The sequence below is a fragment of the Amphiura filiformis genome, chromosome 16 (assembly GCF_039555335.1).
Source record: "Amphiura filiformis chromosome 16, Afil_fr2py, whole genome shotgun sequence".
In the NCBI taxonomy this organism is placed as follows: domain Eukaryota; kingdom Metazoa; phylum Echinodermata; class Ophiuroidea; order Amphilepidida; family Amphiuridae; genus Amphiura; species Amphiura filiformis.
This window is the reverse complement of record NC_092643.1, coordinates 50,720,492-50,745,076: the sequence shown is the minus strand read 5'-3', so window position 1 is coordinate 50,745,076 and position 24,585 is coordinate 50,720,492. Positions and strand designations below refer to the sequence as shown.

Sequence of the window (24,585 nt, the reverse complement as noted above, 5' to 3'; positions counted from 1 at the left end):
GCAAGTGGCGCGAATTTTTGGTGGAGAGTTTTCGTTATTGGAAGCAATTTTGAAGCAAGAGACTTAGCAATTTTGATTTGATTATTGTCCTTTATAAATACGAATCGACCAAAATGGCGTCTATGAAACGAAAAGGATCTGGTAAGTTGTAAAATTGATATTTAATTTGTTTTGTTGATAATGGAACCTGTTGAATTCAACAGCCATGCATGACAGCTATGTCATGTCAGCTCAGGCTGCAAATTAGTTTACGAAAGTAAGCTTATTCAATATTCTTATTAACATGCAGGCCTGGAAATAAGTAGATTGGGACCAGGAGCCAAACATGATTTAGAAAAGCGGCTCCTGGTCACTGTTATTTTCTACTAGTCTAGTGAACCAGGAGCCATTTTTAAAGACTTTAATTAACATGTTAAAAAGGAGTATTTCGTGATCCTAGCATCCTCTTTTTATGACATTTTCAGTACATATCCACGAAAAAAGCCTATTCCCAAAATTTCAGTTGATTCCGATTTTGCGTTTGCGAGTTATGCATGATTATGTGTATTACACTGCTCCATAGACAATGCGTTGTAATTTCGTTCTGGTGCACCAGAGCGAAATTCTAATTCACGATATCTTTGCAAAAGCGAGTTAATCTGCAAGAAATATTTTGTACATAAACATTATGTAGCCAGAGGTATCCAGTGATATAAAAATTTCTTTTTTTGAGAAAAGTGGGGGGATGAGGCTGTAGATCACGAAATGCCCCTTTAAAGAGCCAGTTAGCCCTATAACTCTGGCCATAGTATCCGTTTTTACTTCCACTAGGGCCAGAGGCACTTACATTGAAAAATTTGTTGGAGATGCTTGGACGATCCAGTACAAAAAATCAATGCTTGATCGAACCAATACAAATGTGTGTCAGGTCACTAATTAACATGATAAAACCCACTTGAGAACACACAATCACCAGTCATTTCTAAAGACGCATTTATACTCAATCGCTTTTGCAGAAATCTGAATCATACGCATGATCAGTGTACTAAATCGCCGTCGTATTTGCCTGCTGAGCATGCGCATGAATCGCTGTTTTTCAAAAGCGACACGTAGGTCTATATTGACACCCTCTGTCGGTCAAGGATTCAGTCTGATGATGAGTAACCCATGGGTATAAACACAGCTTTACACAATGACTAATTTACATAGGCACAAAAGACCGTGTTCATGTACCGTTACTCAGCCAAACATGGCAGAGTAGGTCCCGGATGACGGTACATGTTCCTATCTCCTCAACGTTATACCTTTCCAACAAGGAAAGAGATACGAAAAGCGAACGTCTAGAGCCAGTCATTTTTCTGAAAAGTGGAAGTCATGCATCATGCATGCAACCAATGATTAGGTATCCCAGGCAAACCTTAGTTAACACATTTGCTAGTCAGCGAAATTCGCCTAGACCGGGGCCCAAACACAATGCATATTTACATCGAAATTTGAATTTTTTTAGAGAACAGGTCGGTGAAGGAAACCTACATAAACATGATAAATATGTTTTCTATACTTCACTTGACCCAAATATATGATTTTTTATGGTGATGACTGATGAGCCAGTCGCACATGGAATTTTAGAGGATTTTGATAGCAGTTCCATTAAAAAAAAGCTGCTATCGCCATGAGACTAAGATCTAGAAACACCCTAAATGCCGTTTTGGGGAATTTTGCTAGCAGAATCTTTTTGATGAAAGTCAAGATGTAACTTTGTTACGGAAAGTGCTATGACAAAAATGTTTTCAGTTTTGGCTTTCTTTACTCAAGGGCTTTAATTTGATATGTAAAATGATGCAGTTTGATGGCAAATTTGAATTCACCTAGCATAGGCCTACCTACAATGATGCAGTGCATGATTGAAACTGAAAGTCATGAAAATGAAAGTATCAAAATGCTCAGCCTCAGCCTGAAAGAACAACCTTTGATTTGGGCCTGGCCTCCGTGGTTTAATAAATAAAGACTTAACGTTGCATCTGAATCTGAAAAAAGCAAAGGTTTTTAAGACAAGCATGACAATGCATGACAAGTGCCTCAGGGCACAGTACTGGGGGCGTTAATGTTTTTACTCTTCATAAATGACATTGGTAACAACATAAGTTCTACCATCATTCCATCAAGTTGTTTGCTGACGACTGCCTGTTGTTTCGCACCATTACATCTCCCAGTGACGCCTCCAAACTTCAAAAAAGATCTAGACAACCCCAAGAAGTTTGGATTTGCAATTTACTCAGACCATTCCTTCAGGGGGAGAAAATTCGTGCATTTTGGGTAAAAAGCGCAAATTACGCATTTTCGAAAACTGGTGCGCATATTTTGCTCACAAAAACCGCACATTTTCCCTATGGGTGTGTTTTCAGTGGAGACCAATGCCTTGGGTGCTTTTTGTGAAATATTGTTACATTGTAAACAGCAAAGAGTACACTGCAAAATTCCTGGCGACAGAGTGACTACATCGCACTGGAACTCTGAAGTCACTACCGCCGTCACTCCAGAATAACCTACCCTATGGTGGCCGACAGAGTGACTACATCGGAAACAAGGCAGTAGGGTACTGTGCAGCAGTGTCATCACGCAGTGACTACAAATGCTAGCCTCCGATGTGCTACCTGCTCGATGCCGCATCGGCGACTCATGAGGTACACCACTGACTGGATTCCGACAGTGGTCCACATCTTGAAGTCACATCAAAGTGACTTCCGTAGCCAGTGCCCCATGCGTCACCTGCTCGGTGCACAGTCGGCGAACTTCAAGGTGACTACGCTGCCGAAAGGTCGTTGACCGAACCCTGTTATGAGTTCGAACACTCTGGGGACGCGGCGTATATCTACCAAATACGCTGATGATGACAGATACGCATCATGCTTGTTTACTGCTTGTATACGCTCATGAATGGAATGAGTTGGTTTTATAATTAATTGATTGATGCATGCTGTATAGTGGGTCTGTGGTTCTACTGCCGTTTTTTAAATTGTGCTTTTGCATTCTTTATCATTTATATTTCAACTGTGAGACTTCCGATTCATTTTGTTTAATTTATTTATTGTTCTCTTTTATAATATTTTAATTCTTTTCGTGCTGCCTGTTTAATAATCTCATCAACTGTGTGTGTTTTATTTGCAGTTCTTGTTCTTGGTTTATTTCTTTGTTTCATTTCAAACGTTTTTATTTTGTTTATTTGTTTTCCCACAAAACTTATAGTTATATCATTGATTTGTTTACTTCGGTGGTTAGATGGCATGTTTTGCAATCAAAGTAGGCCTATTTTGTCATATTTTGCATGGTAACGTTATATAGGCCTATTGAAACTTTTTTTATTTAAAACAAATTGTGTTTTTAAATGTTTTAAAAGAGATATTAATTTTCAGCCGAAGTTCGCAAAGTATGCCTATTATAGGCCTAGCATTTTCAATTTATACATTTTGATTTGCCAAACTTCACTTATTTTGAAGCAAGCATTTTTCTGTTATATTTAAAATTGATTTATAGGCCTAGCATGTATTTTGTTTTGCTTCTTGTCACTTTCCTGAAAGGCCTACTACAAATTTATACTTTTACTGCCGTAAGTTTATGCAAAACTTTGGCTTGTGCTATTTTCTTTTTCCGTTTTTCAAAATAGGCCTATTAGTTTGATTTGTTTTTCATGTTGATTTTTTTTACGTTATCAAATTATGCCTATATAAATCGGAATTTTTTTATTTATTCACATCAATATAGGCCTATTGCAGTGTTTGTTTGAAATTGTGTCTTATTTTTTATCACGCAAATATTAATGCTTGTTATGAATTATTATTGTTAGAATTATTTATTTATTTTACACATTTTAATATTTTAATTCATCAATTAGGCCTACATGCTTCTTATAATATTCCTACTTTTAACTTCTTTATTTGCAATTTTTCTCAAGTTGTTTTCTTTCGAAGTGTTTCTTTGTTTCTTCCATTAGCTTCGTTTATTGGTTTCTTCCTGTTATTTTATTTCTTAATTTTTTATTTATTAGTTATTCAAATAACCACCAATTAACAAAAATGTATTTTATTCATCATAATTAGTTTATTGAATTATACTTTGTTTACTGATCATGTTTATTTCTTTTACTAACAAATTTATTTTATTCATCTAATATTTCCCTTATTTTTAAAGTTCAGTTTGCAATTTCCCCCTCTCTAATCCCCTAAAAAAAGCAAGAAATAAAGAATATTATTTGAATAAATCAAGAGAATATAAAAAAATATGGCAATAAAAGCAAAACCGGCAACCCAAAAGCGCCGGTACTGAGCACCCAGGCCCAGTCGGCGTAGTCACACGGTGTGACTCTCCTTGAGTCACCGCACCTGTGAAGTCACTCTGTAGAAACCTAGGAGGCTGGCTACCCGGCTATTTCGGACCGGCGATGTGGAAAACCGAGGTGTGGTTTCCGATGGAGTGACATTGTGGTGACATCGGCGTCACACAGATGAGAATCTTGTAGTGTACATTGTAGGTATAGAGAAAGTCAGCATCCAAAAATCTGTGTGGCACATCGCTGTACAAATTTGTCAAAGAACCACCCCCCACAGATTTGTACATGTGCTCATGCCTCATAGACCATGATATAGTCTGCATAATATGGTCTATGATGTGGTGCATGACACTCTGGGACTAGAGAACAAGAAGAAGAATACTTTTAATATTTCCAGTGAACATAGAAGTGATATTAAAATGTTAAAACTTAAAAAAAGCATCAGAATTATTCAAAATTCATAATTAACCTATTTTACCACCGGTTAAATATGATCTACGCAGTTAATTAACCGGTTAATTAACCGGTAAGATTGAGGTTAATTTTAACCGACTAAGAACACTGAGCAGTCAGCATCATCACTTTACACAACTCGGCTCATCTTCAGATTAAGCTGTAAATTGTGTATTAAAGGCCTTGGAAAGTTAGGGGCTGTGCAATATGAGCCCCCCCCCCTCTTGGCTTGCCAAAAAATCTTTGCCCTCCCTTGCAGAAGTTGCACATGTATGCTAGTAGGGATTATACGTTTTCAATATTACATTCGCATGGACGGTAATTTTTTGTGAGCTCGCCACGATGCTAGCGAGTAGATTTCTTGCAATATTTGGCTTATTTACCATCCAATTTATATCCTTCAATAAACCTGTATATCGTTAGCATATCCAGCGCGGTCAAAAAAAAAGTTTTTTGAGGTTTCTGATCGTCACGATGAAACACTTTTTAAAGACACAATTGTCTCAGTTTTCCCAGCCATTTTGTTTACTCGTTGTTATCGACGTGACCCGGAAGTAACTGATTAGTCTCGACCTCAGAGTGCAACGTGGCTGTATCGCGAACATGACTTGACGACAGAAACCAGCTGTAAATGAGGTGGGTCATCTCGTCAGACTTGCATTGTTTCATCACCGAACACGCTCGTCGGACGTAGGGGGGTCGATGGCTTGGAAATTATCTTTTAAGTATCAGAACTTCCAAGTGTAATTTACTTGGATACATTGAATAAGATAACTATAATTTGGAGATCAGATACATGTATGTGAGTACCAATTTCATATCAATTGACTGAATTGCAAAAAAAATTGTTGAAATGTTTTAGCTGCGCAAAACATTCAGTGTATAAATCCCATTGACACACAAAATGGCATAAGCCAGTCTCTGTGTACAAACAGCGTACACGAGACTGGCAAGCGAGTCTAATGTATGCCAAATTTTTGGGATCCCAATTCGCAAACTTTATTTGGTCTATAGATATGTTGCGAGCGTATATTAAAGCGTTCCGTACTGTTTTCTGAAGCCTTTTTAGACTAGCATTTTATTTAAAACGCGCCCCATGAATGTATGCCAAAAATCTCTTGGGCCCCCCCCCCCTCTTGGCTAGCCAAAATTGCTTGCACCCCCCCTTCGGCTCGTAAAAATTCTTGCCCCCCCAATTTTACCCTCCACCCAGGGCTCATAATTATTGCACAGTCCCATACTAGTGAAAACCCCTTTAAAAGTAATCATGCAAGAGTTTGTGCATTATAGCATGTTTTAGGGGGAAAACCCATAGGTTGCAATAGTCAATTCAGTCTTGAAAGCTGAGTGAAGTCACTAGGATCCACAACATGCTCATCTATCAAAGCACAGTTCTTTAACCCCAATACATTCGTACATTCATTGAATGACCTTTGAAAATTTGAGCACAAAAACTCATACTCTGCAACTTGAGGCCAAATTTTGCACTATGGCCGGGGCACTATGATTGTTTAATTGAGGTTATTGAACCATGCCACTGGAATGATGCCATTGTGGTCCATAGTGAGTAATGAAAGAATTTATGTGTTACTGTTATGACATTTTTAGGGGGAAAACCCATAGGTTGCAATACCCAATTTAGTCAAAATCCCAAGATTCCAGCATGTTCATTGCATTGCACAAGATCAGCAATCCCAGAGTTATTAGTAGATTTTGGGTTTTGTGAGAAGGAAAGGAAAAAAGGAAATCATATTTTCGTCACAGGACAGATATTATTAATGTGATGAAGACGCAGAGACAGAGAGTGATTGGGGGCTCTAGATGTATTGGTCATCTATGTGCTTCAAAGAGAAGTATGTGAATCAGTCAGTCAATTGCATATCCAATAATGTGCTATTAAAACAGCGAAATGGAAGGAGATTTTGAGTACTCAAAGGTGCTTCTCCTCCCAAGGGATTATACTTCTGCCGACAACATATGTCATTACTTGCTGGAGTTTGGTAACAACATATGTCATTACTGTCAATAAAGTGGATCACTGCAGAGAAGGCCTGTTTCCTGGAGAAAGTGTGATTGTTGGAAGCAACATCATTTTGGAAGTTGTTATCTGTGCAAGGATTTTAATCATCATCATCGGTCAGCTGTGAAGCAGTGGGTCACAAGCTTCCTCCAATAAGGCCTAAAAAAAATGTTTGATTCGCGTAACGCGACCTACCCTAAAATTAGACCCTACCCTAACTTTTTTTTTTTTTTTTTTTCTGGCAAAAAAAAAAATTAAATTAAAATAAATAAATTAAAATAAATAAATTTAAAAAAAAAAAAAAAAAAAGAATCCCGACCTACCTACCCTAATTTTTTTTTATATGTTACGCCAATCAAACAATTTTTTTTTTTAGGCCTAAGATATGTCATGAGTTTGCGATGTACTGGTGGTAAAGTACTCTCTGTCTTCCCTGCCTCCTTATTTTGTCATGTTGCGGGTCTTATAGAGCATTGATATTTATTAGCTCATCTGATGGGTTTCTGGAGGGTGTGCCCGAGCCATTTCATCTGTTGTTTTTGATTGAGGTGTGATAGTGGCTTCCGATTGGTCATCTGGATTTTAAACACAAGGATACACCAACATGTTAACGATGGACTTCACTGAACTATCTGCGTGTTTACACTGAGCACTCTGTATTTTTACTCGGTATTACCCGGTAACCCACAATCCGATTCAGGCAACAACCACCACGTTTCTACAGGCGCTTAAAATAAGGGTTGCGGTGTGTACCGGAAGTACTAAAAGTATTTTCCTGACCCCAAGCTGCTTTTAAGGTCACGATGTGATACATGAAATCAACATAAAAGATGTTCAACACCCAGCAACTGTTAACTGTTGTGTTTCCACTGGCAGAAATAACGGGTGTCACACCACATCGTCTACCTCATCAGGTGGATCACGGTGTCCACACCGCATCACTCTGAACCGATCTGTTTCCACTGAGCACATTAACCGGTAACACTCTAAACTAAACTGCATTACCCGCCAACCGTTCCCCAGTAGAAACACGCAGATTGATGTTATGAATTTGTTTTGAAGAGAATACAATGTACAAATAAAATTTAACTTTTTATTTAGTTTGTTATTGACAAAACATTCACACATTTTTGTTGCATGATTTCAGCTTCAGGTTCTCCATCAAAGCGTACCAAGACGACAACAACAAAAAGCGCCCTCTCTTGGGAATGGGAAGGCGACAAGTCAAAATGGACAGCTTTTGCTGATGATCACAACCAGGAGATCAATGATGCGTATGAGAAGGGTGATAACTCGGTCAAGATGGAGATAGCGGATGCGAGATTGAGGTCAAGCTGGATAAAATGGTTCAAAAGAATTGCAAGACTGGGTGGGAACGGAGACTTCGTTGTTGCATAGAAGAGTCGGGTAGTTGTGAGTATTATATACTATCAATGGTGGCATCTGAAAATTTTTCAGGGGAGGATAGAGGACAAATTGAATTTCAGGAGGTCAAAATCATGAAATTGCTGCGAAAATTGTAAATTTTTGATATTGGGGCAAGATCTCTGACCCCATTTCCCCATCTCCTCGCCCTATGGTGCAAACACTGGACTCTGACCTCCCATTTGAAGATGTACAAGTATCTGCCAATTAAATACCCACTCACCCAGCAAACACAAATATGTGTCAAATGTAAGTTCATACATCATAGTGCTGGTGATAAACAATTTCAATAGTCAACCAAAAGTCGAGTACATCATCATAGGACCTCTTTAGATGAAGATCTCTGTCACACATCGAAAATTCAAACTTGGTTGAATTTGTTGTCCTGAAAGTCAGTTTAAACTTTTAGAAATTGTTTTTTAAATGTAAGGCATTTACATGTATTGGTTTTGTTCAAAACATTTTAATAACATTCAAATGTAGTTATTTCACATGTATCGGAACATGTGTGTCCAATATCTGTGGTTATATAAAGGTCACAATCACAAAAACATGTTTTAATGTTTCATGAAAAAACACCATATCCTCCCAAAATAAGATATAACTGGTAATTAAGGGGGTACTACACCCCTGCCCAATTTTGAGCCTATTTTTGCATTTTTCTCAAAAATTATAGTGCAATGGGGACAAGTAAAATATGTATATTATAGGGGCAAGGACTACAACTACTGCACTGGAAATTTTATTTCAGCACAGACAACAGTTGTGGAGTTACAGTCAAATATGAGGGAAAACCAAGATTTGATCAATAAATCAATAACTGTTTGTCTTAAGTTGCTGAATTTTCAGTGCAGTAGTTATAGTCTTTGCCCCTATAATATACATATCTTACTTGTCACCAATGCCCTGTAATTTATGAGAAAAATGCAAAAATAGGCACAAAATTTGCCAGGTGTAGTACCCCTTAACTTGAAACTTTTTATCTTGACAATACATTTTGCTAGACAAGGCCACAGAAGTAGTGTTCAAACTTTTTTATTTAATTTTAAATAGCTGTATTTTAACAGAGATTTGATACCTTATTATATGCAGACTTTGTTTGGCAGTGGCAGGATGAGAAGAAACGTTGGAATGCTTACCCACCTAAAGTGATGCGTGACTTAGAGGACGCCCTCAACGGCGGTCAGGACACTATTTCTGTTGTCGCATCTCACCGCGCATACACGGTAGACGTCAAAAAGATGGAGCAAGCTAATGATACGACATCGGTGATACGTAAAGTGCAGAGAAGTAAGAGTGGTAAGTAGACAAGCCTACTAGCAAGGTTTGAGCCAGCGACATGTCCAATCTGTCAAGCACGAACTTGCACGGCCAGAAAAATACCTCATGAGTAAATTAGCACTCCCCACAAAAACCTTTACAATATGAATTGAATATAATGATGTATATATTCATACATAGCGGTAACGTAAATAGAAAGCAAAATTATACTTCTTCGCTACTCAAATTCGGTACACTCACCGGAGCGCTTTCACCGCGTCAACCAAGCGTCTTCAGCGGATGTTATTGCTCTAAAGATTTGTCCTACAACATCACTAGCAACAACAAATCTTCAGAGCAATAACATCCGCCAAAGACGCTGGTTGACCCGGTGAAAGCACTCCGGTGAGTGTACATGTACCAAATTTGAGTAGCGTAGAAGTATAATTTTGCTTTCTATTATTAAACATGAATTGAATAATTCTAGTTTTGTGCACAAGGCTTAATTTTACTATCATTGACACCACCCCAGATCACAAGGCTCCACCTGCAGCACTTGCACCCAAGGTGAAACGTGGCAGCAGTGGCTCCCAGCCCAGCACATCTGGACAGGCATCTACATCTAAGACAGCTGCAGCAGGAGATGGCGCCAAGGCGAAGGTCAAGAAAGAACCAGTTGTGAAGAAAGAAGCAGCAGTAAATGGGAAATCTGGAAGGTCAGCAAAGTCAAAGAGCTCTGGCAATGAAGGTATGTGTGATGTCATTTCTTTAGATCATCTACCGCTCCCAATTCCAGGAAATCTAGGAAACAATTTCTTTGAATAATTGATTTATTGAGGGTGGAAATTATTTGAAATGGGGAGCAATTGAGAACGCAATTGTAACACCAATACATCGAATGGCTGCCTTGTGCAAATTTTTGTATTAATACTTTTATTTTATTTTATGTAAAGAGGGAACTCTGATAACTCTGTTCTGGCTAATTAGAGAGTCCACCAAGTACAATTAAATGTATTAAATTCTAATGTCCGTTCAAGGAAATTATTTGCGAAATTTCTAATTTCATGGTGTTATGTTTTCGCTTGTTTTCAGTTGTGAAGACGGTGAGATTGACAGGCAACTCAGCGCCAGTAGATTCAGAGTGTGCGGAGATGGTTGGTAAAGCACATGTATACAAGGAAGGCTCTACTATATATGATGCCATGTTGAATCAGGTATGGGTACTAGGGGAGGATATAGACAAATCCAACGAGCCAAGTAATGGTCAGAATTCAGTCGGCCATTACTGGGTCCCGTCTGCACAAAACTGGTGTTGTTATTACTGCCCAATTGGTTGTATTAAATCCGCTTAAAAATCGATGTTGAATTGTATTTTGTTGTAAACTTTCATGATTTCACATCACCAAATAATGTCTCTTGTGGGATTCCGTCCTGATCTGCGGTGTTTTTACATTTATACCTATAAATCAATATTAAAAACAAAAAAAATTTTGTAGATTTTGGGAAAAAATTGTGCCAGGTAATAAATGTAGGCTTGAATCTAAGCATCTGCCAAGATTGGAAAAGATTCTGGGCTTTTAATCAGATTTTTCATGTATTTCTCAAACCGGCTGCTTCTAGGTAAAATCACAAGTGCTTCTATTTTGAAAATTGGGTGAAAAAAGTGTATTGCATTCGTGGTCCGTAGCTCGAAAATTCAATGGTCACCAATATATTTAATTTAGTTTGTTTACTTGCTTGCTTGTTTGTCAGTCAGGAAAACATCACTTTGAAAAATTGAGTCGCTTCGTAAGGTAGGTAGAGCCATTTGAATAGAGGCCATTTTGTACACAAAGTATAGGGAAATTTATTACTATTGTGCACCCATCATCATTCTTTTGTCTATGTGTAACACGGGTGATGGAATGCAGCTTAATTTCCCTGCCAAGGCCACATCATTTCACGTTTTAGGTGGAATAGACCTAAGGGGGACCCAGCTATGGCAGCCATTGAGGTGTAGGAATGTGTGAAATTGGATTTGTCTATATCATTGTTGTCCTTTGATGTGATGTCTTGGGGGTTCTGAGACGAATATAACATATAATATAGAGATACGAAGCCCCATTCAGTCATACCTTTGATATTTTCTAAACACAAATCAAAATATGTTAAATTTAACTACCTTTTTATGAATTATGACACAAAAGTGTCAAGAGACAGTTCCATATTGAAGCTACCGTGGAAGATCTCAGAATACAATCGATACATGATAGGGCTGTGCATTGCTTTGTATCTCTTTAGTTATATTCATCTCAGGTACAGAGGTGATTGGTAAAGCACATGTACGTGTACAAGGAATGGTCTATATCATAGTTGTTCTCTTGTATGATGTCTTGGGGCTTCTGTGTACTGTATATAGAGTTGAGAATTTTAATACAATCATATAAAGATGACAAGGAAATGCTACTAGTTGAACACCTAGCATGGTAGCATGTTATTAATTCCAAGTCCTATACTTTGTCTACTTTCTTTAACACAAAATATGGACCAGACAGGCACTCTTAACATGGGTCTACTTTCCCGCCCATTACGAGCTGATCAAACTATATGCTAATGGATGTAATACTTATACCAATTAATGACACATGTACATTTTGACTTTATTAATTTTTTGTTGTCCTTGCAGACAAACTTGAAGAATAATAACAACAAATATTACATCTGCCAACTGCTTGAAGAAAACAGCAAACCAAGGTTTTATGTTTGGTTTAGGTGGGGAAGAGGTAAGGAAATATAATTGGTTGAATAAACAATGTTGTTAATAACTTTTGTCCTTTTTATCTACCACTGACGTCTCTCCTTGCGTCATTTGTTGCAAAAGCAAAAAAATTGTGTGTTTTTTTGGTGTGTGTGTTGTGCTAAAAAAGTTAAACCAGTTGTAACTTGTAACTTTAGTCCGGGTCTAACTATGGAGATTAGTCCTATGGAGAAGGAATTTTATGGTATTAACATACCCTATTCTATGTTATTATAGATCCTGTTAAGGGTGTGACTTCTCTCTAGTCTGAAGGGTTGCTAGTCCGAAGGTTCTCTAGTCCGAATATATAGAATTAGGGTTAGTGTTAGGGTTAGTCAGGGGTGTGATTTATCAGGATTTTTCCTGATTTCAGGATTTTTTGTGACCAAAATTTCCGCAATTTTATCAATTTTCAGCCCGATTTTGTGTGTTTTAGCCCAGTTTTACGCTATTTTCGGGATTTTTTATTTCTTTCAGGATTTTTCCTGAAAAGCTAATCACACCCCTGGTTAGTGTTAGGGTTAGTGTTTAGGGTTGGGGTTACGGTTAGCGAGCCTTATTCTATATTCGGACTAGAGAACCTTATTTATTATTTGGACTAGTGAACCTCGGACTAGAGAACCCGATATTCGGACTAGCGAACCTTTGTCAGAATTCGGCCTAGCGAATCGTAAATTGCGTGTTCGGACTGGTGAACTTTCGGACTAGAGAGTTGTCACCGTTAAGGACAACTTAATATAAGGTGGCTGCAGTTTAACTTTTATAATAGGAGTAAAGCAGGAAACTAAAATATTAAAGGGATCCCTTCCTAAGTCTAACCTCTATAGTTGGACCAGGTTAAAAGTTATACCTGGTCTAACTTATTTTGTACATAATGACTCCAAGTGAGCAAAATTCTTAGCTTGAGAAATTGTTTGACATTGTTCAATGTTTATAATTATGTTCCAGTGGGAATGAAGGGACAAAACACACTGGTACCATGTGGACCAGACCTTGCTGATGCTAAGAAAACCTTTGAGAAGAAATTCTACGATAAGACGCGGAATGAATGGTGGGAAAGGAACAGCTTTGAGAAAGTCGCTGGCAAATATGACATGCTTGAGATGGACTATTCAGCTAAGGTTAGTCAAAATGGGCTATTCCATTTAAAATCCACACTACCCCTGTGGAAGATTTTGGAAATATCTTCCACAGGTTAAATCTTTCTTATAGGGTGTATGAAATTCAAATGGAGCTGTTTAATGTGCTCATTCCATTTGAAATTCATACTCCTCCATGGAAGATATTTCCAAAAGGGCTAGTGTGGATTTTAAATGGAAAAGACCATTATATTACCTCTACTGGTTATTGTCTAGAGATTGGTAGTGACGTTACTGTGTGTTTTAGGGTGTGTAGACATGAAATGTGCAGTCCCTTTGGAATCGCAACATAATACACTTTCACATAAGGCAGTGTTTGGCCTCACTTCGTTTGAAAAAAGAAGATCGGTCGGTCAATCGATCACAATGAAATATGATCAATTGGCCAAATAGAGGTTAGAGCTAACTGTAGCCGATAACATGCTCTTTTTGACAGTACCAAAATCACAAAATCAAAATATTTTTCCATGATCAGGTCAGCAGGGACTGCCTTTTAAGGAGAACGAGAGCTATCGCTCTCTCCTTAAATCTGATACAGCAGAGTGATTTTTAGCTCTCCTTAGTTGACCATTCTATTGTAAATGCTCTAATCAGCTCCCCTTGAAGGTTCCAGAAGAGCTATTTAATGCTCTCCTACAAATTCCAAAAGACAGTCCCTGCCAGGGAGGTCACATGCCATGATGTATTGCTCAACCATTTCACATCATTTTCCAATAATACTTGTGATGGAAAAAGTGTTTATTTGTGTGACTAATCTAACACGGTTGCCATTTTCATTTTCTCATTAGGGTAAGGATGAACCAGACTCTGGATCAAAGGTAAAGAAGGAACCAGTTCCTGATTCTAAACTGGATCAAAGAATACAGGTTAGTACATTATAACAACTCCCTGCATGGCAGATTCTTGATTTGGGATTTTAAGAAATGATCCTGATAATGAACCCAAATTAGATGAAAATAAATAAATAAGACCCAAATATTAAAACCAATATTCAGGACAACTTTCGAATGAAGCAAACTTTGTCAAACTATTTGCTATTTGAGCACTCCATTTTGAAAAGTGCCCTTTTAATTAGTCCAGTTGATACTGTTTAAAGTTTCTAGGAAAAAAAATTTGGCGAAAAAAATAAAATAAAGACTCATAACAGCATGTTGATATAGATGATGTGCACGCAGTTGGGGTAGCACTTACGCTAAGTTGTGCATTGCGTAATGCAAAACTGCTGCACGTTAACGTGAATTTTGACATGTGCAATAACAAAAAACAAATAATTTTCGCCTATTATAATCCAAGCAAACTTTAGGGTGGTACACTCACTTGTTTGTACATACCATGTAAAGGAACTTTGATTGGGTCTAGGGTTATGAGAAAATATCAACTTTTGTCAAGATGCCAAAATCTCAATTCAGATGGACTTGTGGAGAGATGAGGCTGCCAATCAGTTCACCTGCCTTAAAACAACTTGTTTAAATTTTGATCTTTTATGAAATCATAATTAGGATGTGATCCAAATGATCTGCAACGTGAAAGCCATGGAGGACCTGATCGTCGAGATGAAATATGACGCGCAGAAAGCACCACTTGGAAAACTCACCACAGACCAAATCAAGGCTGGATACATAGCGCTGAAGAAGATAGAGACTTGTATCAATAATAACGTAGTAGGAGATAAACTGATTAAAGCTTGTGATGAGTTCTATACAAGGATACCCCACAACTTTGGGTAAGTATGAAAATGCTTAATTAAATAAATTGATGATTTAGGCAGAAGTTTGGCATGCCATAGAAATAGTTTTTACTTTCAGGGGAAATTTCAAATAATCTTCTGTGATCTTGAAACATGAATGTAACAATTTCACATTTTTACGTCGTAAAATTAAATTATAATGCTCTAATTTGAATTTTACTTAGAAATCATAATTCAATGATTTGTCCCCACTATGAAATCGCATCTTAATTTAATTTTAGTGCACTTTTTCAATATTTTTAGGCTCAGTTTCTCACATGTAGTCACTTGATAGGAAAGTTTAAGTTTTTTGACAGCATCGAATGGGCAGTTAATAATATAACATTTTGCTTGTTGTGAAGTTGCTCGGTGGGTGGTAGGGACATGGTCAGTTCATGGAACAAATCAAAGCCCTGAAAATGCAGAGGTTTAATTAAGCCTGGAATAAAACATTGAAAAAAAATGAAACCTCTCAAAAAGAAGAATGTTATTGTGAGTTTTCTTTTGTTTTCTACAGAATGCAAAGACCGCCAATCATTAGGACAAAAATGGATCTCAAAGCTAAATTAGCGCTATTAGAGGTAAGCCAATACCAGAAATTGAAGAGTTCTAATGCAACATCTTCCCTATAATGCTAGCTTTAAATTGACACCTTACTTTGAACATTACAATCGATTGATCAACAATTTGATTGATTTGATTATAAGTGCTTGATTTATTTGTACCCAGCCAGGCATTATTTGTACCCAGGCATTATTTGTACCCAGGCATTAGATGACATCCTGATAGCTATGACTGTATTGAAGCAGGAGCGTGGTAATTCAAGTGAAAACCCAATTGATTGATTGATTGATTATAAATGCTTGATTTATTTGTACCCAGGCATTAGATGACATCCAGATAGCCATGACTGTATTGAAGCAGGAGCGTGGCAATTCAAGTGAAAACCCAATTGATTGATTGATTGATTATAAATGCTTGATTTATTTCACCCAGGCATTAGATGACATCCAGATAGCCATGACTGTATTGAAGCAGGAACGTGGTAATACAAGTGAAAACCCAATAGATTCATTGATTGATTGATTATAAATGCTTGATTTATTTGTACCCAGGCATTGGATGACATCCAGATAGCCATGACTGTATTGAAGCAAGAACGTGGTAATACTAGTGAAAACCCAGTAGATTGATTGATTGATCAATTGATTGATTGATTATACATGCTTGATTTATTTGTACCCAGGCATTAGATGACATCCAGATAGCCATGACTGTATTGAAGCAGGAACGTGGTAATACAAGTGAAAACCCAGTAGACAGCCAATATCATTCACTGAAATGCGAGCTGAAACCACTACCAAAAACACACCCTGATGTCAAGGTAAGGCCAAGCTATTACCATGCTTGTATGATGCGATTCCTTTTAAGCTTGGTATATTGGTATACTATAAGCTTAATACCCTGGGGTTGGTATATTATATAAATAATAGTTGGATGTGGCATTGGGCTGTTTGAAATCTGTAGACCCCTTATGGAAGACATAACCTTAATCTCCCGCACAGTGGGTGTAGATTACAAATGGAACCACCCATTCAGGTAGCCCCATTTAAAATTCTCACTCATTGTGTAGGAGATTAAGGTAATGTCTTCCATAAGGGGTGTATGGATTTCAACTAGAGTAGCCAGCCCGTACCGTAAAACCTTGTCTACAAGCATATATAGTGATTTTGATTAAAGCTCAATTAATACGATACATGCGTAAATATGTCAATACAAAAGATTGGTCTGACAATAATACTTGTTTGTATATGCTTGGTTCTGTAATTTATATGCTCAAATTTCATAATGGTGCCTGGATTAATTGGGTTTCATCAGAAGTACTCTATATGCTTGTAGACGGGGTTTTACGGTATGTGTTGCCTGCCCCTGCCCCAGTCTAGTGCAGATGCCCAAGTTGTAAGTTTGTTTCCAGGAGGGTTAATGTTAGTGAACAGGGCAAGGGGTATATCTGTCATGCATTGGCAAAGATGGAGGGCTTCATCTTGCAAGCACTATAGAGTTGTAGTTGTAGTTATCTGTAAAGTTAAGATTACATGAAAAACTTGATTATATAATTTAATGAAATAGCCTGGTCCGAAGCCCAGCAATCTCTATAAGGAGTTACCTAGCACATGAACTATGTTGACATCCCTGTTGCCTTCCAAGTGAACCACACCAACAGTGCACATCCTAAGACAGGTGGCTGAGCACTGAAGGTTGGACCGACACTGGTGGTGGTCGCCAAGGATCTACATCTCTTAGCTTCCTTGTAAAAATAGAATGAAATAATGCTATAAAATCTAAAGTAGATAAAATCACATACTACTAGGTGTCCAGCACATAAACTGAGCTCAAAGAGAAACTTATAATTTGTCACAAGGTCATATCTTAAAATCCATTCCATCAAAATGAACCAAAATTACACACAGGATTACTTCAATACTCTGTTCAGACAGATACGTCCACCCCACCCCCGTGTGCCCCAACACTCTGTCATGAATACCTTCATTTGTTTTGACTACTTCACATGCTTTAAAAACTCAATGTTGCTGAAATATCCAGGCTGTGACATGTGATACAGCAAGTGGTTCCATTCCTATGCATTTTCAGTTGTGTCAGTAAGGTAACCGGTTGGATATTGACATGTCATTAGAGTAGAGTATTAGTATTGAAGTAATCATGTTTATAATTTTGGTTCATTTTTAATGGACAGATTTTCAACATATGACCATGTGAAAAATTATAAGTTTCTTTTTGAGACCAGTTTATTATTTTGAACAAGGTCAGATAGTATACCCTTCATATTAGTCTAGCTCAAACCTAGTGAATGTTTGCAATGTTTCAGACCATCAAGGAGTATGTACAGAACACTCATGCCAAGACACACACACAATACATGATGGAGGTAGAGGATGTGTTTGCTGTTGACAGACAAGGAGAGAAGAGGCAATTCAAGGATGTCGGTAACAGGTGGGTGCAATAGAGTAGATTTAGTGTATGTACAAAAACAGGCATGTGATTATCCCGATTTTTTTCCGTATTTCTGGATTTTTTTAATTTCCCCACACATTTTTTTAATGTTAAAAAAGAATAGTGCTTCAGGAAAGTGAGTTTTCCATGCAATGTGTAATAATGCTTTGAATTTTATATCATGAAATCCATGCCCAAAATAGCTCCCCTTGAACCTTCAAAAAGACTAAAACCTTCAGCAGGACACCCCGGCGTGAGTCACTATACTCTGGTCGATCCTCTTCCTATACTCGCAAATTTTCCGTATTGTTTTGATAGTAACCAAGTGGTTTCAGGATTTTTTTGAAGTCTTCAATCACATCCCTGAAAAAAGCATTTGAAGATGTATTATTGATGTTTGGATTATGTAGGAATGGCTGAAGTTCGTTTTTGCGAGGTCCTTCATTTGCAAAGAAATTAGGCATCAAGGCAATATCAGAAATCAAATTTGAAAGCCTTGAAATGAATGCTGACCCAAATCTCAAAAATTTCAGGATTTTTTTTCTTTTGTATTTCAAAATATTGCAAAATATTTACAGATTTCAGTGATTTTTAAGGTCATTAGCAAAAAGAAAGGCCTGACCGACCCTTTTTGAAATGTCCGTCTGCCCGTAGATCAGGATGGGGTTTTTTACCACCTTATCGACTTTTGCATCAAAACTGTTCATATGTTGCTTTACCTTTGTAGAATGCTGTTGTGGCATGGTTCCAGGAATACCAACATGGCTGGTATCCTTGGTCAGGGTCTACGCATTGCACCACCAGAGGCACCAGTCACTGGCTACATGGTGAGTAGGATACCAGATCACACTCCCATCTTCTTACTATCTAAATATCTTAAATGGAACTACATGTATATTAAAAGACCTACGGGTCTTTTGGGAAACTTTATGTGTATCTTCAATACGAAAGGTCAAATTTTCATATGATGGTCGGCTTTTCATCCCAGCTACATACACTTTAAGTACATATCATTAGATTTGTATAGTTTACTTCGGGACTGTTAAATGTCAAAAATGTTAATTTGTAATAATTTGGTATCAAATTTGTATTATATCGCAAATTTCAAAAACCCACAATGATTTGATATCAGAAGGACACTCCTCGTATTCAGAATGTAATTTGATGTGTCTGATGTGCTCTCAGGTTCCACAAAAAATACTGTGTAAAAGTGGGTGACAGAGCCCTTAATAACGCTGCTAAAAATATTCCGCTATAGTATGTCCACATAGAAGTACAAAGTAAATAGACCTCGGAAACTGGAGGTATGAGAATAATTATTTCAGTGCAATGCTTCTTTGGCGCGCCAACTGCTGCGCGATTTGTGCTCGCGTGTGACACAAAGCATCGACCCTCGATGCCACAGATTTGGTTTGTTCTTCTATATATATGTGGACAGACTGTATATACTTGAACCTGTTGTTTGTACTTGACAGTTTGGTAAGGGGGTCTACTTTGCTGACATGTCATCCAAGTCTGCCAACTATTGCTTTGCATCAAAGACCAAACCAGTTGGATTCCTACTGCTATGTGAGGTAAGATGATTAGAACTTCTAATGAAAACATGAAAAGATATTAAAGGAACATACTAGATGTTGGTCACTGCAGATCCTTTTAAAGGGACATTCACGGATTTTGTGGCCGTTTGTCATACTTATTTTGACTTAGCCCTAATCACCCTGAGTGCTACAAATGCTACAGCACAACATAATATACTACAGCACGAAGCCCCTGGCAGCCTAAGCATGCTGAGGGGTGTCATTGTGTAAGATTGTCTTAAAATCAACCTTGGACCTTGTAATTATAATTACTCTATGTGACATGTCAAAATAATTTTTGTCACTCAAAACTTTTAAAATATGTATATAGGGTCTCCTTAAAAATCTGTGTGAAAATTGTGCAACTCAAAATCTCTGAATGCCCTTCAGATATTAAAATCAACCTTCTTGAACCTTGGCTACATCGATATTTAGTAGTTCTTATATGTTTAGTAGTTCCTATATGTAGATGTTTAGTAGTTCCTTTTTGTAGATTATTTACTTGGAAATTATGTTCCTGATCAAATCTGGAAGAATCAGGGAATTATAGAAATCATAGAATTTTGAAGTTGTTAAAAAGAAACAAGGATGCAATGTTTGTGTAATTTTGAGTGATAAACAAAAGAGGCTGAAAACCAGGTGTTCTTGTAAGTGGGAAGCAAGTATATGTTATATGTGCTGAAAATTTGCATTTAGATCAATGGAAATTCATTGAATTTCATAATTGAATGTCTGTGGGAACATAATGTTAAAAAGTAAGATTTATAGAGAAATATAAACAGGATGCAGTCCACATAATATGCCTGAAGGTTATTCCTTATTTTGTGGATTTTTTTTCATTTGTTATTTCTTTACAGGTTGCAATAGGTGCAACAAATGACTTGCTAGCAGCAGACTACAAGGCGGATGTACTACCAAAAGGCAAACATAGTGTAAAGGGTCTAGGAAAAATTGCTCCTAACCCTAGTGCTGACTTCACAATGTAAGTTGTACATCTAACTGCAAAGCTTATTAATAGATGTTTTCAAATCAAATTTTTTTAAGATAGCTGCCATATGTTTATGATGACCCATTTATAATATTTGTTTATATTCCGGGTCATCGTGTAGCACTTATGCCAGTTTACACTTTATGTAATGCATGTCACTGGCAAGCACTAGTATTATGAATGTATGTGAACGTAAGGACCCTCACATACACTTTGTTATGCTGCGTACATACTTGGTGCATGTGACCTGGTTTTTGAATGTTTCGTTGATTTGAAAGTATCTACTGCCAAGCAACAATTTGAGGGTTGAGAGCCAGAAAGCCTCAAGTCACAAAGGATTTGTTTGTGAGGTAAGGCTTTCTGGTTCTCAACCTTTATTGTAATTTAAGGATATGATATATGATTTACTGACAAGTGACTCATTTCGAATGCGATCATGAATTTTGAAGAAAAAAAGTTTCCACAGGCTTCATTGGGACTCGAACCAGCGATTCTAAACTTCCTTAGATTACGCGTCTAGCGCTTTACCACTCGGCCACCGTGGCAGTTGAGCGGATGAGTGTAATGATAAAAGATAAATCTCATAATGCCATCTTTAGCCTTTTGTTTACTAAAAAATGATGCGTTTTGTAAAGATAGATTAGACGTTTTATGCATAAATAGCACGAACGTTTGGGAAAGGTTTCAAACAAATAATAAAGACACTGATGTGATGATGAAATTGCGTAAGTCGGGAGTTATCTGCGCCGCAATGTTTTGTTTTGGTTTTAGGAATTTGACCTTAAAATTTACGACTTCATGACATCATCATTCGAAATCAACAAAAGATATTTCAACACTATATGTCCTCATTCTTTCTCTAGAATGTTTTGTACATGTATGTGAAATAGCTTCAACAATGATTCGCTGCATAATGGTAAAAATAGCCTTGACTTAAAAAAGGGCGAGAGGTACCATATTTACGGATTCAGGCTAAATTTAAAATTGATCGATTACAAAAATTAATTTTGCCGTATAAAGAAATTGTATCTGGCGTGAATTACACTACAGTTTTTATTCCTAGGGCTCTTTGACTTCTTCAAATAATTTTTTAATGATAGAGTGAATCCCTGGCCCTCTATAATTACGCACAAAAGATCGACCCCCCTTAAGTTGACAGTACATATTTTGTAAGGCTTTCTGGTCCTCAACCCTCATATTGTATTGTAATGTAAGTTGACAATACATAATATCTTTCTGGACAAAATCCATCCCTAATAACATTACCTCTTCCTCACATTTGGTTTTGTAGGTCTGATGGAACCATCGTGCCTCTGGGAAAAAGTAGCAATACAGGTGTGACTAATCCCAAAGGATACACACTTAACTACAATGAGTATGTAGTGTACAATGTGAACCAAATCAAAATGAGATATCTCGTCAAGACCAAATTCAACTTCAAGTGATCTTTGCCCTGTTTAATTTGTTTTTTTGGAAAGGACAAGTGACCTTACACATCAGGTGTGTGAATCGGATATATGTTGGAGTACTAAAATACCTTGCAGTTGTGAATTTTACATGCATCGTCAATACCAAATTCAACTTCTTCACCCCGTGTGATTTGTGGTTTTGGAAAGGACAAGTGACCATCTGATGTGTGAATGGGATATATGTTGGAGTACTAAAATACCGTACATTTGTGGATTTTATACATCGGCAAGACAAAATTCAAACTTCACCCATGGTTTTGGAAAGGTCGAATAACCATATGCATCCGATATGTGAATTGGATGTACATTGCTGTAAACTGAAATATCATCGTTGGAGATTTTTTGTGAAATCCTTCGTGAAGACCAAATTCAACTTCCAATTTATTCACCCTGTGTAATGCATGGTTTTGGGAAGGATGAGGGACCATATATGCATCTGGTGTGTGCATTGAATATACATACATTGCTGTAAAATACAGTTGTAGATTTTATACTTACATTCTATTTAACTTATAACTAGAGAATAGGTATATAAAAAACCTGCTGCGATGATCATGGGTCACAGACTATGAAGACCAACATTCCAATCTTCCAAGATTATTAAAGTGACCCATATACCTCACTTGTGAAATACACAACAATGCATGAATGAATATCGTCGTTGGGCAGGAAAAACCTCCTATGTGTCTTTTGCCCCTGAATATATTTAAGGCAAAACCTCTTATGTAACCTGTTGTGTTGGCAGTTTTGCTTTAAACATGGATTTATGGAATCCTTTAAACAGGGCCCAACGACAATATGTGATGTACGATATCAACTAAATCAAAATGAGATACCTCATCAAGACAGCTTTGTAACTCTGTAATTTAGAAAAGACTATGGTGTACACAATAGGAGGGCAGTATTCAATCTGGGTAAAACCTGGCAAATTCAAGACTACCCCCTTCGTACAGCACCATCCAATTATGTTTGCTATACCTTAAAAAGGCTATTGTGAAAGGGTTGTGAAGTTCTGAGCAGGGGTCGATTTAGAGGGGTTTTACACGCACAGCTCAATGTAACATTGGTTCTGTCCGTGTAAAATTTTGCCTGTGCATGCAAAATTTTGTGATATTCAGCCCATATTCAAGGAAAAACTGCAGTGGTGCGTGTAACTTTTATTTTCTAAATCAACCCCTGATTCTGAGCTTTTTATTTATGTATTCTAACTATCTCAATTTGATAATTGGCCATTCCAGTTGAAATCCATATACCTCCTACCCCCCATGGAAGACACAACCTTAATCTCCCACTCCCACACAGGGGGTGTAGCTTTCAAATAGTTTAACCCATTCAGGTAACCCCATTTGAAATTCACACCCCTTGCATAGGAGATTAAGGTCATGTCTTCCATAGGGGGTGTATGGATTTCAAACAGAATAGCGCAATTTACAAGTTAATGTGGTATGGTACAAAACCGGTCTGCTAGAATTTCAACTTCTGGATATTGAATCTGTAATATTTTCATACAATCATTCATATTTTGTTTCATGACTGTTATGAAAATGAGATTTTTCAGAAGCATGAATTGACAACTTAATATGCTCTGTGTACTGGCCCTAAGTGTTCAACATAAAAGGTCAAGTTTATTTTCTCAAATATCAAGAGCTGTCTCAAGAACCTCTGAATCAATAGTGAGTTTATTTGTACTCATTTTGATGCATGGTCATGACATTGTCACATTGTTTGATTCTGAAATGTTTGAATTTTTTTTAATTGTTGTTTGGAGAGGGTTAAATCCTAGGTAAGTAACAGATAGATTTAACTCCTTAAGTGTCAAATTCTAGCTCTGTAACTGATGTAATGTCTTTGGCAATTAGAAAAATCTGTTGTGGTATAATACTTACATCAACGTCAAGGGCGTAGTCTTAGCTCTCAAATGCCGTTTGTTTTGTTCAATTTGCTTGTTTTAATCTTGAGATATGCTTACTTAACAACGAAAGGGTGAAATCACAATTGTGCCACTTTTACTAGGGAAGAGGGCTATACATGTAAATCAATGATAGCATCAAGTTTATCAAGAGTTCCTTCGTGAAATCAACAATATACAATTGTTTTTACTGTTTTTACTGTTTTATCATGGTACATGTATAATGATCCCCTTTTTCCACTTACGACAAATTAAAAGATAAATATTTCACATTCTGCTGTAAAATTAAACACACGTGCATGTCAATGATTTTATTATGGTAAATACTATTCTCTTTGTCACTCGAGACATGTTAAAAGACAAACAAATATTGCACACTTATAGGTTAATGAACTTCGACAAGTTCATGAAATTTGACAAATTAATGAAATTAGACAAAATAATGCACACGGGCTGATGTTGATGCGTCTAATGCACGAGCCCCGAAGGGGGGAAGTGCATTAGACGCATTAACATCAGCTATCA

General features: G+C 37.2%; 1 protein-coding gene across 1 annotated transcript; it reads left to right on the top strand.

Moving 5' to 3' along the window:
* Positions 1-23,417, top strand: LOC140136156 (poly [ADP-ribose] polymerase 2-like). Its single transcript, XM_072157860.1, is given in 17 exon segments — positions 1-141; positions 7,927-8,085; positions 8,088-8,192; positions 9,297-9,503; positions 9,997-10,212; positions 10,557-10,678; positions 12,130-12,226; positions 13,189-13,361; positions 14,168-14,245; positions 14,879-15,102; positions 15,623-15,686; positions 16,352-16,489; positions 17,993-18,117; positions 18,845-18,944; positions 19,593-19,691; positions 20,552-20,676; positions 21,974-23,417. Coding segments are annotated over 17 exon segments (2,214 nt in total). The 5' UTR covers positions 1-113; the 3' UTR covers positions 22,128-23,417.
* Positions 23,418-24,585: the final 1,168 nt, after the last annotated feature.